Genomic DNA, 17,381 nt, shown 5'->3' with positions numbered 1-17,381 from the left:
GGAAATAGTATTGTAGTGTTGTATTAAGTAACTACTGTTGTACTAATTACTTTAAACCTATTGTTATTTAAAGTACCATGTGATCGGCCTGTATCCTGCTACCGACTCTATAGAGAAACGACGATGTAAGACGCCGTAAGAAATGACGTTTGTCACCCGTACACTTGCAAGTCCCACTGTAGCGAGCAGCAAGGTGTATGATAGTCAATCCAGTATAGATCTATACGCAAACTCATACACTCCCCAATTAAGGAGATTCTGGATACAAAACGGGTCATTACAGGTAGTGTCATGCCCCCGTTAAGTGGCTCACATAACTATAAGTAATGTATATGTAATGTATGTGCTAGCTGTATTGTGTGTTCTTTCTCTGTCTAGCCTGTATGTTTGTTTCTCATCACTATGTATTGTGTTTGTTTCTCATCACTCTGTATTATGTTTGTTTCTCATCACTATGTATTATGTTTGTTTCTCATCACTCTGTATTATGTTTGTTTCTCATCACTCTGTATTATGTTTGTTTCTCATCACTATGTATTATGTTTGTTTCTCATCACTTTGTATTATGTTTGTTTCTCATCACTATGTATTACTCATGAATGAACTGACTCATTGTATGTTTCATTGTTCTAGTAATAGTATCTTCTTAAACTATACCTATTATAGTTTACTAGTAATGTTGTTTGTGTATATGAACATGTGGGTATACCTTTGCTACCCAAAGGCATTGAACGGAATGAAGTAACCTTTTATATCTATACACATATACATGATATATAACTAGGATTCAAACGACCTTCAGACAAATAACCTTGATACCCTAAGTCCACAACCAAACAAGGAACAGGAAGTAAGGTAGGCTACCAGTCCTAATCCTTTCAATCCTACTTATATAACTATATCTACATAGATACACAGAATATAAGTTAAAAGAGTTTAAATAAAAGTATTTGACATGTAAAAGAGTTTGATAAAAGCATTTGGTATGATAAAGAGTTTGTAAGACAGTTTGAAGTAAAACAGTTTGGTAACACAGTTTGAAAAGTAAGAAATCCACTTGTTTGGTAGTTATTAATCACATGTGATTGATATAATAACTATAATTGTTCAACTTGTATCCCCCCCCCCCATAAAAGCATTTAAAAACATTTAAAAGGTTAATTAAGGGGTATGAACTCACTTGTAGTGAGTGTTTTGGATGAACGGATGGTGTAGGATGCTAAGTGTCAAGTGAAGACTTGAGCACACACACGGATCCTATTTAACATATATTGACACATATATGTATCCATTTAGTCACTTAACAACTAATTAATTAAGTAAAGACACCCTAAAACATGTATAACACTTTGATTCAAGTGCTAGGAGTACATTAGGGTTGCATCTAAGGGTTGTATAGCTACCAAATGGAGCTTTCGGTCCAAGTGGTATTCGGTCCTAATGACCTTTCGGTCATGGAGGTTTTCGGTCCAAGAGGTTGGCCGAAAACTCTTGTTCTTTGATGCGTAAGGTGATTTTCCAAGGGCTTCCAACAAGTAAAGAAGTGTTCTAGACTCAATACTAAGCATTAGGAAAGTTTAAAGTCATTTTGCACCTTTCATAAGGGTTTTCGGTCTAAGGAGATGCACTAGACCGAAAACACCTTTGTTCTTGGATAAATGGCTGTTTTCAAGGCTCAAAATTAAGTATCCTTACTAGATAACAAGTATAAGAGATAGATACTTACAATATGGAAGCAAAGAAGGGTGTTTTCGGCCCAAAACACTAGTGTGTTCTTGGTGTTCTTGGTGTAACTAAGAACACTTGAAGATCTATATAAACGGAATGATTTCATGGATGAAATCATGTAAAAACACTTGAATATGGAAGGAATCAACTAGATAGGGTAAGAAACACTTACATTTTAAAGATCTGGAAGGAAAAATCGGATGGTACTTGAGAGGATTTCGGTTCTTGTTCTTGAAAGAGTGAAAAAGTGAAAAATATGGCCAAGTGTCATATATATACTCATGGGGGTTTTCAGTCCAAACACCATTTGGGCCGAAAACTCTTAACTCTTGGAGTTTTTGCAAAAATGATGCATAATGAACCTAGGGCATCCTCTCTCCTGTTGTTCTTTGAAGTGCTAAGCTTTAAAACACTTAAACTGACTCCAAAATGCTTAACAGATAGCAGGAACAGTTCTAATTTTTATTAGAGTGAATGATTGTACATAATAGAAATTTCGGGTTGTCACATCAGGATAGACACTCGACACTCGAAGAGAGAGTGGTCGCAGCCGAGCATAGGTTGGCAGAACTACAGGACGCATCAACTTTGTTTCAAGCACCACAAGGGACGGATCGTCATGAGTAGAGTTCATACTACTCACAAGACCTTGTAGGTTGGGTTATGAGTATGCGTTTATGGTACTCTCCTCCATGTGTAGGCTTGACCCTGCGGTTTAGTGATTACACTAGTCGAGGGATTTATTTCGGTCTGAACTTTTCCTTGCAATGATGTGGTGTAGACCTGCATCAGGCACAAAATTTTCTCTAAAAACTAAATATACTAGAATCATACTAATGAAGTGGGCATGCGTATTATTTCATTGGGAACAATACTACTAAAAATTCATAAGTTTAGTATATATAAAAGCTCATTATGAATTGTTTTCAAAACACCATGAAAATCGGAACACGATACGCTTAGAACTAAGATAAACTTAGTTAGATAACTCACGACGTATAAGCCCTTATTAAAGACTCATTACCATCTCGCCTTTTTAATCATCATGGTTGAAAGGTGCCTTTCTCCGTGGACCTATAGGGTGCGATCATACCAGTACTAATGCACCGGATCCCATCAGAACTCCTCAGCTAAGTGTGTTTGGGCAAAGATAATCCTAGGATGGGTAAAACTTAACAGTCGTACAAAACCCACTTCTACCCACTACCATAACTCCATCTCAGGAAAGTTAGCAGAAACATCGAGGATAGTTCAGTAAAGTGCGAAATTTATATATGTGTATATAAATGGTAAGGATATAACTAGGGATGATCATCCCCACTCACGAAATCGTTTCTCCCCATGCAACAGAGTTATGTCTTCACAATGAGGTAACCAGCCAACTAGCAAGGCACAAATCCTGCAGATAGACTCTGCTACTTTTCAAGCTGCGGTCACGACAGCTGTTATGGTGCAACTCAATGCTAACAACGCCAACAGAGGCAAAGGCGATGTTGGCAAGACTAACCGCAGTAACAATCAAGAACACCATCGGGTGTCTACCAACGAAGATGCCTCAGACCACAAACCCAAGAGCAAGAAACGAAAGTTTTGGGACAAAAAGAAGCACAATCTATCTCAAAAACTCGCTAAAAGACAACAATTCGTGGCTTCCCCTGCAATTACAACAGCAGTCACGACACATGCCTCGACATTAGCCATGATGTTTGTCACTCAAGCACCAGTCAGACGATATATGGGAACACTTCCAAAGTGTAACAAGTGTAACTACCATCACAAAGGGGTTTGTCGGGTATTGCACTGTAAAAACTGCAACAGGAACGGGCATACTGCCCGCTTCTGCAGGACCCAGACCCAGCACATCGCTTCAATCACCAATACCGGTGTAAGTCTAGTATGCCACCTATGCGGTGAAACGGGACACTTTAAGAGAGACTGTCCAACTGAGAGGAATGACGGAGGAGCAGGAAGAGTGTGACAACCGAACCAGTAGGAGCAACAAGGAACCTTATTAGGACTTTTGGAATGTTTCCAAAAACAAGAACGTTTAAGTACCATATGTTTGTAATGTATGTGGTGTGTTTGCTAAGATTTCCGTCTTTCAAAAAGCAGTTAAAATACACTCTCGTTCAATCGAAACAAAACACTTATTTTCATCGAACGATCTTAGAGAGGCCTGTTAGGGATCATAATATGAAGTATCATCGCTAACTATCAGAATACATTTACTATCAGTACTAGTTGCTGCAATGCGAATCATCTGCAGTAATAATAACACCGACCAACACAGAACGTACTAACGAGAAGCACACAATGCTCCATCTCCCTAACAAATATTTCCTACGAATACAACTTAACATATGTTTTACTAGGAATATCTGAAGTCGTCATTCGATTTGGATTGGTTTAGTCGTCACCTTCCCAACTGAATGGCTATGAAAAGACTCTTCACCTAACCCACTGAATATCGAAACCCTCGTCTCTCAAAAACACAAATCCGACATGGACCTCCGGGTCATCCCTCGTTGCGAAATGCTGAAGCACTCACTAGAGGAGCATTATACCTTCCGAAACCTTTTCAAAGTATTCCTAGTAAACCCTTCGAGAATATCACTCGTATAGCAGGTCAAGTTCAAGCACAGAGGCTTGGGACGAATGCAGTCAACCTATCACTACTAAGTGTATACGTGAGGACAATATATAATTAAGATTCTACGGACATTGGATGTGTGTTTCCGCCCTATTTCCTGTTCCTTGTCTGTTTGTGGACTTGGGGCAGAGTCACCCATCCAACTGTCTTACCAATCTTAATTATATACGGCCTGTATGCATGAAGTGACGACAGATGGACTAGGTATGAGTCCTACCATGAACTTCAGGACAAGGCTACCCAGTAGTGCGAGTGGACGTTCTACCATTCGAATGAGTCTGGTCGCGTAAACCGAACCCATATGCTCCCTACCGATCTAATCGACAAACGAGAATCACGAAAGCAGGCCCTATGCAGCGCTTCTAGGAGAAGTCACTACTTATGCCTCAAGACAACTAAAGACGTACGGGGTCGGCTAGGTCACGCATGACCTCGAACTAGGAGCAGTAGCATTCGCCCTAGAGATCTGGAGGCACTATCTCTACGACACGAAATGTACAATATTCGCCAATAATAAGAACCTAGAAGGCAAGAGCGGCAGGGCACGTTATCCCATGAACCAGATCTGGACACCGAAGTTAGTGGATTCAGAGACGTCGTCACAAACGAAGCACACAAAACTCGCTACTCCGTTCATCTAGGCTCAGACAAGATGAATCTGGACCTCAAAAAGCGATATCGGTGGCCGAATAGGAAAGCTGACCTCGCTACATATGTGGGCAAGTATCTTGCCTTTAGAATATGTCTGATAACATAAAGAGTGCGTTCAGAGGAGTACGGTACGTCTAAAGTACACCTTCGATTGGTGGGATGATGGAACGATTGGTGTAATTTCTGAAGTTGTCTCATCGTGTGGCGTTTCCACAGCCAACCGAGTTGAAACAGAATTGATGATTGAAGATACGCATGGAAGAAGTCCTAGTAGAGCCTAGGGAAAATTTTATGATTATTTGGACACATTTGTATGTGTTAAAATTGTTTTTGTGATAGTAACTTGGAAAACTGCGAGACAATACTTGGGACGAGTATGAGTAGGTGTGAATAGTAGTAGAGGCCTATACTACCGGAAGCACATGACTCACACTTGGATCAGGGAAAGTCACAAGGTTACCAAGAAGCTAGTAATTGATTTCGTTTTATTCAAGTATGTCGTTACCATTGTTTCGGTAATGACTAAGAAGATTGTTGTTATTCCGACCCTAGTGGTCATATCAAATCGAGTCCGACTAAGACGAGTATGTTACGTGGATCAGAGAACCAAGTTCGATGTAGCATCTGACTTAAGCCAGAAGATTGAAGTGAAAAATAATTGAAGCAATCAATAGAGGTATCGCGCTAATTGTTAAAGGAGTTGGTAGCTAGAAATGCTACATACTAGAATGTGATTATATCACATTAGAACATGAAGGAAGGAGTAGTCAGTTCTGGAATTTGACTCTAAAAGACCTAAGTCTAAGCGTTGCAACATATGATGAGAGGTCATTAGAACGTGACCCATCGGTCTATTGTGGAAGTCAAAATAACTTATCTTAAGTTTGTTAAGAAGAAGTAGGAGTCTCCAATAAGGATCGAGACCGTGAGTTGAAGGTCATAATTTGGAGTCTAGCGTGAGATAGGGAACAGGTGCAAGATCAAGCACCGCCTGCAGTCAAGGAGTCCAAGAGTTAGATACTCGTTCGAAGCAACATAGAAGTTATGGTTGTTACCTAGGATGAAGAGATAAAGTATGGAGTCATTATACAAGCCTTGTTTCGTTGATGATTTCGGGACGTAAAAGGGGGAGATAATTGTAACGCTCGCAGATTCGGGCTAGTCAATTTAGAGACAATAAGCATCAAAAATGAGTGTTTGATGGAAGATTATTTAGAAGGAGTAATCTTAACCAAATGGTAGTATATGTTACAAGGGTTCCGTACATATAAAGAACGCCGAAATCCGAGTTATAACGAAGAAGTTATGGCGCGTCGAAGTTTTACGGCAAATCCGGCACGGCACCTGGAAACGTAAATAGTGAATTTACGATAGATGACTTTTTGGCCTTAGTAATCTAAACGAAAGTCGTAGAATATGTTAAACCGAGAGCGTCCACAAAAAGAACGCCCAAATCTGACTTCGTATGAGGAAGTTATAAATTTTCTAAGATTTAGCATAGCAGTGCACGACCTGAAACTCGAATTTTAGATTGAGCGGTTTTTGGTCTACGCGACCTAAATGAGAGTTGAAGATCTCATTAGTAGGAACTCAACGATAAATATACAGACGAAAACAGAGTCCGTATGAAGGAGTTACGAATTTTTCGCGGTCATTTAACAGTATAATCTTCTCCTACTGTTAAATTTAAGATCGGTCGAGAATTAGCCGACGGAGTCAAAATGAAAGATGTAGATCTTATTTTTAGAAGTCGGAAGTGTGCTGTGCAAAAATGGGTGACGTGGCACAATCTTGGCCATTGCTTTCTCCCCAAGTCTTGCCACCAGATGGTGACATGTGGCACCAAGTTCAGCCATATTTCACCCTATAAATAGAACCTCTCACACCCTCACTTTATTCACACCTTTCTCATTCTTTCTTCTCTCTACACACTCTGTAAACTTCCCAAAAACTCCCCTAGCGCTAGAAGAAAGCCTCGGAGCACTCGACGGCTCCGAGAAGAAGAGCTTTCGGCTCGGAAGTCCTGCCCCTGCAGAGCCCGACTTCTAGCCAAACCCCCTCGTAGGTAAGATACGCCTACCTAATTTTTAATATAGCTTTTATTTAAATATATTAAAGTTATCAGGACCTTATAATAATTATTTGATCTATTATTATGGGTTATATAAGTGTCGTTATAATATCTTTTTAACTACTCGCGGTACGGGAAATCTAGTTTAAAGGGCCGCATAGGGTTGTTGGATTTCAGAAGTGCTATATGCCAAAATAGTCCTGCGCTCCGGTGTTTTATGGCTGGCCCCTGTCTGTACATAGTGGTTGGAAAATATTGTTTAAACGCTTATATAATAATAATAATGCTAAGACTAATAATTAGTCACGGTAAATATTAGACTAAAATTTAGCGATAATAATGTTAGGTTTCGTCGAAGGAAAATAGAATGTTAAAAGTGAAGCGTTGCCCGAGTTTGGAATCATCACTTTAACAAGTGAGTGCATAGTTACTTTTAACTTACACATAGATATGAAGTATTTTATATAAATTACGTGCTATGTGTGCATATTATCTGTATACTTGTTATCTATGCTGGATGAACGATTTTATACATGTTTTAAATAATTTAAACTGTATATGTATTTTATATCTACGAATATGTTGGGTAAAACATGGGTAGATGAATGATGAGAGATGAAAGATGATATGAGTGAACATTGGCAGCTATAGACTTAGTGCGTAACAAATAACATCGGCAGCTATGGACTTAGTGCCTATTGAATAAACGTTGGTAGCTATGGACTTAGTACCTGTTAGATAAACGTTGGTAGCTATGGACTTAGTACCTATTAGATAAACATTGGTAGCTATGGATTTAGTACCCGATGAATGAACTTTAGCAGCTATGGAATTAGTGCTTTACGAACGAGCATTGGCAGCTATGGACTTAGTGTCTGTCATATAAACCCTGGAAGCAAAGGACTTCGGAATGAACGAATGCAGGATAAATGACTCTTAGGGTGCGTTTGGTATAGAGAAATGGAATTGTAGCAGAGAATGGAAATGCAGAGAAAGAGAATTAAGTTGAGGAAAGTGAATTGATTCCACTGTTTGGTACAACGGAGAATTCATCAGAGAAATATACACGAAATCTATTCTCTTGTTTGGTTGCAATAAACAATGAAATGGAAATTAAACTGTTACCATGTTTATTTTTTAAAACAACATTTTTTATAATTAATCAATCAACCCAATAACAATAAGCTAACAAAACAAGAACAAAGGATTACATATATCATGCATGTCAAAGCCAATTTATTTTATATGCCCTGTTACACGTATCTAATGAAAAAGGATTACATAGATGATTCAAATATGGAATTCTTGAACACTTTTTCGAAACAAAATTTCTATGAACTACAAAGATTGCTGCAAATAACTGCCACCCAAGTGTGATCTCAACAGGTAGTAAGTAGACCCAAGGGTAAAAAGGTCATATCTAGAAAAACTGAAGCTGCCAGCAAGCTTTTAATCTGTGAATTGAGTAGACAATCCCCAATCAAATTAAGCCATGAACTTTTGGGAGTGAAACCACCAATGGCAGTGAACTTCTCAAATCAGGGGTATAATCGTCTCATAGTGATTACATCTAAACGCTGCATTTTTATAAAGAGAAACAAATTCAATCACTTGTTATGTTAAAAAAACCATAAATCACAAAACAATGTTAGGAGGATTCAGAAAAGTTCCAGATTCACTGAATATTACTTGATTCACCTTAGCATCAAAGAAAATCGGTAAAATTACTAGGTAAAGCTAGCAACACCAATACTGAACATAGCGAACACATGAAGAAGACCAACAAAAAATCGAATTAATGTGAAGTTCCCAAACAATCCAAATTCAGTTTCGCACAGCATACAAAAATCAAATTAATATGAAAGATAGCAAAGATACTGATTCAATTTCGCACATCAAGAATTGCAAGAACAGCATGAATTGAACTTAATTGAGATTCTATAAAGTGATTAATACTTTAAATTGGACATTTGTTGAAAATCAATCAAGAAGAAGCAACAAAAAAACGATATTTTGGTAGGGTAAAGCGTGCAATACCGTTATGTAACGTAGGAACCGAAGACATAAGAGAAGAACTAGGTCGACTCCTTAAACGATCGCATGATAAATCAGTATACGATTATACGAAGCCTAATCAAAACCTGAGATGTAGTTGGTAGGGCTCGAAGTCGGGGCTGCTTGTTTCTCCGCTTTTGTTTTCTATTTCCCAGAGAGTTTGCTTTTCCTTTTTCCCACCTTTTCTCTATTAATTATAGGGAATTAATTTGATGGAAATGGAATTCATTCTTTTCCATTTCTCTTTATTTTTAACACAAACCAAACAAGAGAAATGGAATTGATTCTATTTCTCTCCTTTTAATTCCCTGTACCAAACACCTCCTTAGGGTAGACCTTAAGAGTAAGGAAGATAATGGGGATGGGTAATTGGGTGGATTCTTTGATGTTTAAACATAATAATTAAATTATTGTGGGTTGAAAACCCTATGTACTCACCAGGTTTCCCAACCTGACTCACTCAAGCTTATTTGTATCACATGTGTCGATATTAAGTTACATTACACTGAGAGATTAAAGAGATGTAGATCACTAGTGTAAATAAATATAAGTTATGTTTATGCTTATGTTTATGTATTGATGATGACATCCCAAATGTTTTAAAATGAACAAAAATACATTTCTTCGGAAATGCTTTGATAACGTATTTATCATGTTTTTCTAGGAATAAATTCCGCAACATTTTTTTTATTAAAAGAGGTACTCTGATTTTTATAAAGCATAAACAAAATCGGTCTTTTCTGGCCGTGAAAATGGGGATGTCACACCATGATTTCGAGAACATGCATAGCCTTTGATTTCCACATAAAAAAATCATCTTCATCAAACGATGGAATTTTGGAAGCGGCAGAGGAATTAGGATAATATGAGGAAGACATGATAACTTGAATGTATCGAAGAACCTTCTCTGATACCAGTTGAAGGTTCGCTTGATCGGATACAAACAGGTATAAACACAAGAAAATATTATATAGAAGATCAGAAGAACAAAAGAACAACGATGATCACAAAGATGGTTTTTCACTAAGAAAAATATTCTCACAAAGAGAATGGGTGCACAAAGCAGTCACAAAGATGGTCATGCCACACATTAGGGTTTAACCCTATATACAAATACAATAAACGAAAATCCCTTTATTTAAGGGATGTAATCTAATCTACGTATAGTCTGATCCTAATCACTAAGATTACGGATCATATATCTATTCTATAAATACAAAGTTATCTATAATGACAAAGTGTCTAACCGACTATTATACAAAAGTATCGGACTATTATACAAAAGGTCACACTGTCGTTGATACTACGATGACGTTGGCACTGACGCTGACGTTGGTGCTTACGTTAGCGTTGACGCTGGTGGACAGCGTGTGAATGATGTTTGACTCATCAGATCATTAGGTGTGACCTTACAAAAAGCTTCATCTCTAAAAGATCGTTTTCTTGTAGTGTAGGAAAAGGAAAGGCTAGTAGGTCTTTTTCTACTATTCTTACTTAATAATAGTCCTTTGATTTTCAAGTCTTTAGTTTGACCTAGAATCCAGTTCCAATCTTCATAAGGCCACAACCAAGTAGTAGGTTTCAAATTTCTTTTATATCTATTCTCAAGTTCTATTGTGAAAAAATTGATCAATTGGATTTTGCAATGAAATGGGCCAACTTTTTATAACTAATATCAACATATGAAGCTTCATACGTTTGAAATACTCAACTTTCTAATAACTTACTTACACTTTGGCTAATAGCAATTAAGGATTGAAGAAAAAGAAATGGAAGAATAGAACACTCATGATAGGTAGAGCGGTAAATCGAAATCCTTGAAGAAGATGAAGAAGAATTTAAGGATAGGGTCTGTAACTTTGATTTCAATTTTATAACTAGACAAAGAAGACAAGCAGAGAAGAACAAATAACCAAATTCTAGCTCTAATAGATCCTCAATCAAATGGTAAAAAAACATAAACGTTGATGAGTTAGAGGGTAATTTTGACGTAAACTTTTTTTGGTACGTCTCGATTGTCGATGTCAATGTTAAATGGCAGTAGAATTATGAAAATATTGTTAATTAAAAATTTAAAAGATATTAGGTTAATTGGTTGCATGAATTAGACCTATATTAAAACATTTTTGTATATTTTGTATAAGTTAACGGTTTTAACTTTTCAGTTAACATATATATTGCATTATTTAGTCCTCTTTTAGAACTTCCTTGCATCTTTGTATAAAAATAAATATTGTTTGCATAAATCGGGAATAAAACAAAACTTCGTTGCATAAATATGTAATTAGCCCATAAATAAACTTTAGAAATATATTTTTTTTCTATTGCTTATGTGGAAGCCATGCCAATACATATGCCTCGTGATCGTGACATTTCATATGTAAGAGTAACCAAAAAATTTTGAAAGGGGTTCTAAGAGCATTATATATGGGCCTGTTGAGATGGTTTTATAACAGCTTATAACACCAAAGGGAAATGGTGTTTATGGTGTTATAACACCGTTAAAAGGAGGTTAAGAGGAGAAAAATAGGGAGAGATGAAATGTGCACCCAATCAATGTTTCCATTTCAGTGTGTCATAACGTCAACAAGATTATGTCATAACACCAATGAGAAAATAGTGTTCATGGTCTTATGACCATGTTATGAGGGTGCCACATAGACAATAACGGCGATTTGTGTACCCATACCGAATGTTGTAAATGACTAACTCAATACATTTTGCAAAAGTTTATACAAAATATTGTGAATTCTATAGAGAATCTTTTTAAGTTTTAAACAATAAAAACGTAATCTTCAACTCCAGCTTTATACGACATCATTTTAATGAGTCTATCTCTATCCTTGTGACTTTGATCGAATGGAGTCGTGACTCGTGAGCATTTAGCCATTTACGGAGATAACATATGTCCACGTGTCACGTATCTTCTCTCTTGGACAATCATCCAGGTTAATGGCGCCCATACCTCTCTTGGTGACGGCAACGAAGCTCGCCGGAGTGTTAGTAACTATCACCGTAGCCGCCAACGCCGTCTCCTTCTCCCGTTACCGGAAGAGAAATCTCGCTCCGTTTGACTCTCCTATCGATGAAACCTCCGACACTCTCGCCATCTTCAACGTCAATTGCTCCGACTCAGACGAAGGTAAATAATATTTCCGCTCTTCCTGAAACTTCATTTCATATATTAACCATCGAAAGTGTGATATGATTGTTCCAACCGTCTGTTGAGCATTTTTCTGATATAAGCGGGAAAAGAGGACTAGATTACGGTGCATAGAAAATTAAGTCGGAGACTTGATGCATTCGATTTTTTAAGCTTCTCTTCAATTTTGACGCATCCTAACTTGATTATGCATCGACGCAGATAGCCTTCACCTTTCAGTTTAAACTCTTGAATCATCTGAATAGTTGATTTTAAGGGGTTTTTTTGGATGCTTGCTCTAATAGTAATTTTGTGACTTCAAAAATAATATGTGTTGGTATCTGACATCAAACAATCAGAATTATAGTCGCTATTACTCAAACACTCAAAACGGATTCACAACAATCAAACTAAACACTCAAACGTCCCATTAAATTCATTTTCATTTGCTCATTTAACGTGCTTGTGCCCCCCAATTCCCATTTTAATGGTGTCCTCTCATATGAAAGATAGTACAAATGAATAGAACTTGGATTCCATCATGCTAGAACTTGGAGCTTCTAATGCCTATTTACTGGTTTCCATTGTTGTTTGAGTTTTGTGGTATTGGCCTTAATTTGTTGAGTAATAACTCTGTGTAGAAGAGGAGGAGAGTTTCTTTTTCGGACTGGCAACAGCACCAGCTCATGTTGAAGATGGACTCAATGATGCTTGGCTTCAGTTTGCACAAGATGAGGTTGTCAACAAACAAGACCCTACAACAGATACAAATACAGCAATGGCCTCTGCAACTGGTGATGGTGGATCTCAGCAAGCTGCAGGACCTTTAAAGAGGAAGAAGTCTCTCAAGATAGCCATGGAAGCAAAACTTAGAGGGCTCGTGAAGTATATTGAAGATGAAGAATCCACCAGTGAAGAAGAACAACATAATGTAGCTGCATGGCACAATGTTCCAAACCCGTAAGACTTAAAAACCACTTGTGTCAATGAGCTTCCTTTTTATAAGCAGCTAAGTTATAAGAGCATATGATTTGATCTTTTCAGGGAGGAAAGGCTACGGTTTTGGTCTGATCCTGATACAGAATTAAAGTTGGCTAAGGATACTGGTGTTAAGGTCTATCGAATGGGAATAGATTGGACACGAATCATGCCAAAAGAGCCAGTTAATGGACTTAAAGAATCAGTAAGCAGTGTAATCAGTTAATTCATTTTGTTCTATTATAACATCATGCTTTCAAATAAAAGATGATTGTTGCCACAAAGACATGGGAGGTCACTTAACTTTTTGCATTTTTCAATCTTGTTTTTTTTTTTTCTTCCTGGAACTGAATTGGTCTGTATAAGATTAATTATGCAGCACTCGAAAGATACAGATGGATCATCAGCAGAGTGCAATCTTATGGTATGAAGGTTATGTTGACTTTGTTCCACCACTCCCTGCCACCATGGGCGAGTGATTTGGGAGGATGGAAGTCGGAGAAAACAGTAGAATATTTTATGGACTTTACTAGGTTAGTTCTTCTGTTGATTACAGCATATTTTAGTTTGAAAGTATTAGGTAACAATAAGATGGTAGTGTTTTAAATGTGTTGCAGAGTGGTTGTTGACTGTGTGTTTGAACTTGTTGACTATTGGGTGACATTTAATGAGCCTCATGTGTTCTGTCTTTTGACTTACTGTGCTGGTGCTTGGCCTGGTGGTCATCCTGATATGTTGGAGGCTGCTACTTCTGCTTTACCAACCGGTGTTTTCTATCAATCCATGCATTGGATTGCTGTTGCTCACTCTCAGGCCTATCACTATATCCATGAACAAAGGTATCCCTTCAAATTTAAACAATGACTTTCATTTAGCCATATGTAATGTATTAACTATTAAGCATCAGCTCGTATTTCATCTTATTGATTGCAGTGTATTGTTAAACCCAATTGTGGGAGTTGCACATCATGTCTCTTTCATGCGTCCATATGGCCTCTTCGATGTTGCTGCTGTTTCAATAGCTAATTCTATGAGCCTCTTCCCATTTTTGGATGATATATCTGAAAAGCTCGACTTTATAGGAATAAATTACTATGGTCAGGTAATCTTGATGTTTTTATTAAAAAAAATTGGCTATACATGCTCTATTTCATTTCTACTTTGTTTACTCATTTGGTAAAATGGATGTGACAATAATGTTTCACTTTTTTTTGATCAATTTATCCAACGTATAATGTTTCTATTTTATTTTATCAGGAAGCGGTATCTGGAACTGCATTAAAACTAGTTGAGTCGGATGAATACAGTGAATCTGGACGTGGAGTGTATCCAGATGGCTTATTTCGCGTTCTATTGCATTACCATGAAAGATACAAACATCTCAAAATTCCATTTATTATCACTGAAAATGGTGTATCTGATGAGACCGATTTGATACGCAGACCTTATATTCTAGAACACTTACTTGCAGTTTATGGAGCAATGATGATGGTACTTCTCTCAAATCTGTTTATTAAATGCAAGAAATAGCAAAATATACTTCCATTCATATGTTTACTTTATACAACATTAAGATAGTTGATGGTAAGTATGCACAGGGTGTTCGAGTGCTGGGATATTTGTTCTGGACCACTTCAGACAACTGGGAATGGGCTGACGGTTATGGTCCCAAGTTTGGGCTAGTGGCGGTCGATCGGTTCAATGATCTTGCACGGATCCCACGTCCTTCATACCATTTGTTCTCCAAGGCAAGAAACTATATAAGGAGGGCATTTTCGTCTTTTTAACAGACAAATAGACTAAGAACGAATCCATGTTCCACCTTTTTCGGTGGGACAAAAAATTGCAACTTTTGTCCTATTGACATCAACCCTAGTCTCAATCCAATACATGTCAAATCCAGTTCTGTCATGTCATGACTCATGAATAACAAAGGGGCGTTAATGTCTTTTTGTTTTGAGTTGTTGGTTTTTATCATATTGATGGCTAATTTGTGGTTTTTGGTGAAAGCAGGTGGCGACTTCAGGTAAGATTACATGGCAAGACCGGGATAAAGCATGGTACGAACTTCAAAAAGCAGCTCGGGAGAAGAAAACAAGACCATTTTACCGTGCTGTAAATAAACATGGGTTCATGTATGCTGGTAAGTGGGGCCCTCTATTTGTTACTTCCATAAAGACATGACATCACAGTGTTGTACTGTGTTTGATGTGCATTAGAGTGGGCCATCAATATGATAAAAACAAAAATTTGCAATTTTTATCCCACTACTAACATCTGTCTAATCTCTAAGTCGAATATACATGTGAAAACACAGTACAAAAGAGTTTAAAAATTTTCTTATCAATTTTGTGTACTTATCTTAGACTTAAAAATTAAAATAGGAACTTTTTGGTATCTGATTGGGTTTAATAATCAAATGTATGTTGCATACAAATACAATACAGGAGGACTTGATGAACCACTATTTCGACCATTTATTGAACGTGATTGGCGTTTTGGACACTATGAGATGGAAGGACTACAAGACCCATTAAGCCGTTTTGCAAGATTCATCGCTCGACTTATCTCCTTCAGAAGAAAGAAAACTGAAGAAGATGAAGAGATTGAGTACGAACAACTTCTTTTTCAGCCAGCTTAGCCGCATTTTCCTCTATTTCTTTTGATGTATATACGACGAGATTTTCAAACAATGAATTCACTGTCGTAAATGAATTTTCTTATTTCCAATCCTGTAAAAACTAATTGGAGAATAGTAGAATACTACATCTACCCTTGATCGTTTATGAATAGAATGAAAATTACCGGATTTTGCAAAATCAAATATAATGAAATTAATGACGAAAATGTTAGACAACTGTTCCATTAGATGCTAACAATTGTTGGAGGAACTTGGCCAGACCTATGGTTGGGGTCGTGGAAAAATGTCAAGTTTTGCAAAATCCAAAAAAAAAAAATCAAGAATCTTATAATAGTGTTTAATTAAATTCTAGTCTAGTAAAGGAGCTAGAAATTTGGATATAGAAATATGATTATAGTCGAAAATTGAATGTAAATTTTGTTAAAAATGTTTAATATTTAATGTGTGTTCAAGTCAAATGGTATATGAGATAATTATGATTGTATACCTTTATAACAAGGGATTATAAAGAATCATATATAGGAAACTAATTTACACATCACAACCCTCTATGGCTCTCTTCTACACAAATATAATATCTTGAGTCATGTGATTTTAGTCACGATGTCCGCTAATGTCTTGTCACACCCCGAAACCGTTGGCGGAAACATTCTGGGGCGGAGGACATCATGTATAGCATCACAACCAATGAATAACAGCAATCATAGCAACACAACCATTACAGTGAATATTTGAATAAAAATGTTTACATCGGTTTGAAACTCAGCCTGAAATACATCCAATAGTTTTTCAAAATAAAAGCTTAAAAACTCTAAATGCTTTGGTTCTTCGAAAATCCAGCAAGTACCTGTCTACTGATTTCCTGAGAATCCAGCTATGCTGATATTTTTCAAACTGCTTGTATTCTCAGGAAATCAGTAGACAGGTACTTGCTGGATTTTTGAAGAACCAAAGCATTTAGAGTTTTTAAGCTTTTATTTTGAAAAACTATTGGATGTATTTCAGGCTGAGTTTCAAACCGATGTAAACATTTTTATTCAAATATTCACTCTAATGGTTGTGTTGCTATGATTGCTATTATTCATTGGTTGTGATGCTATACATGATGTCCTCCGCCCCGGAATGTTTCCGCCAACGGTTTCGGGGTGTGACAGATTGGTATCAGAGCCCATGTTTATAGCGAACTAGTATACCAAACCTTACGTGGTATACAACTATAAACACTAAGGGGCCTAAGAGCTCTACTCAAAAAGTATACTTTCAAAATATAAAGTATTTTTATAAAAGTATACGAGCATGCATACATAACAGGATTCGTGTCGCTAGTAGAACTGAACAAAAGTATTACGGATGCTGGAACGTTGCGGTTAAACCTGGGCAGTTATGTAATCATGTCTAGGGTGAATATAGCCTGATCAACTATATTCAGTCGAGACATGACCAACATGTGTTTGGGAGTGACTGT

The 17,381-nt window shown here is 37.1% G+C and overlaps 1 protein-coding gene across 2 annotated transcripts; it reads left to right on the top strand.

Annotated features, from left to right (window-relative positions):
- The first annotated feature begins 11,985 nt into the window (after positions 1-11,985).
- SFR2 (Glycosyl hydrolase superfamily protein) lies at positions 11,986-16,061 on the top strand. Of its 2 annotated transcripts, none has more exons than XM_079055694.1 (10): positions 11,986-12,297; positions 12,939-13,257; positions 13,342-13,480; positions 13,642-13,808; positions 13,893-14,114; positions 14,209-14,377; positions 14,533-14,766; positions 14,865-15,023; positions 15,289-15,418; positions 15,723-16,061. In XM_079055694.1, exons 1-10 carry the CDS (start codon positions 12,108-12,110, stop codon positions 15,914-15,916), a joined length of 1,923 nt encoding a protein of 640 aa, XP_078911820.1. In that variant the 5' UTR covers positions 11,986-12,107; the 3' UTR covers positions 15,917-16,061. The 2 variants fall into 2 exon arrangements, with proteins under 2 accessions (XP_078911820.1, XP_078911821.1); XM_079055695.1 differs by having other exon boundaries at positions 11,987-12,297; positions 14,874-15,023.
- Positions 16,062-17,381: the final 1,320 nt, after the last annotated feature.

This window comes from Lactuca virosa, chromosome 6 (assembly GCF_052849685.1).
Source record: "Lactuca virosa cultivar CGN04683 chromosome 6, Lactuca_virosa_CGN04683_v6, whole genome shotgun sequence".
In the NCBI taxonomy this organism is placed as follows: domain Eukaryota; kingdom Viridiplantae; phylum Streptophyta; class Magnoliopsida; order Asterales; family Asteraceae; genus Lactuca; species Lactuca virosa.
This window is presented reverse-complemented; position numbering and strand designations above follow the sequence as displayed.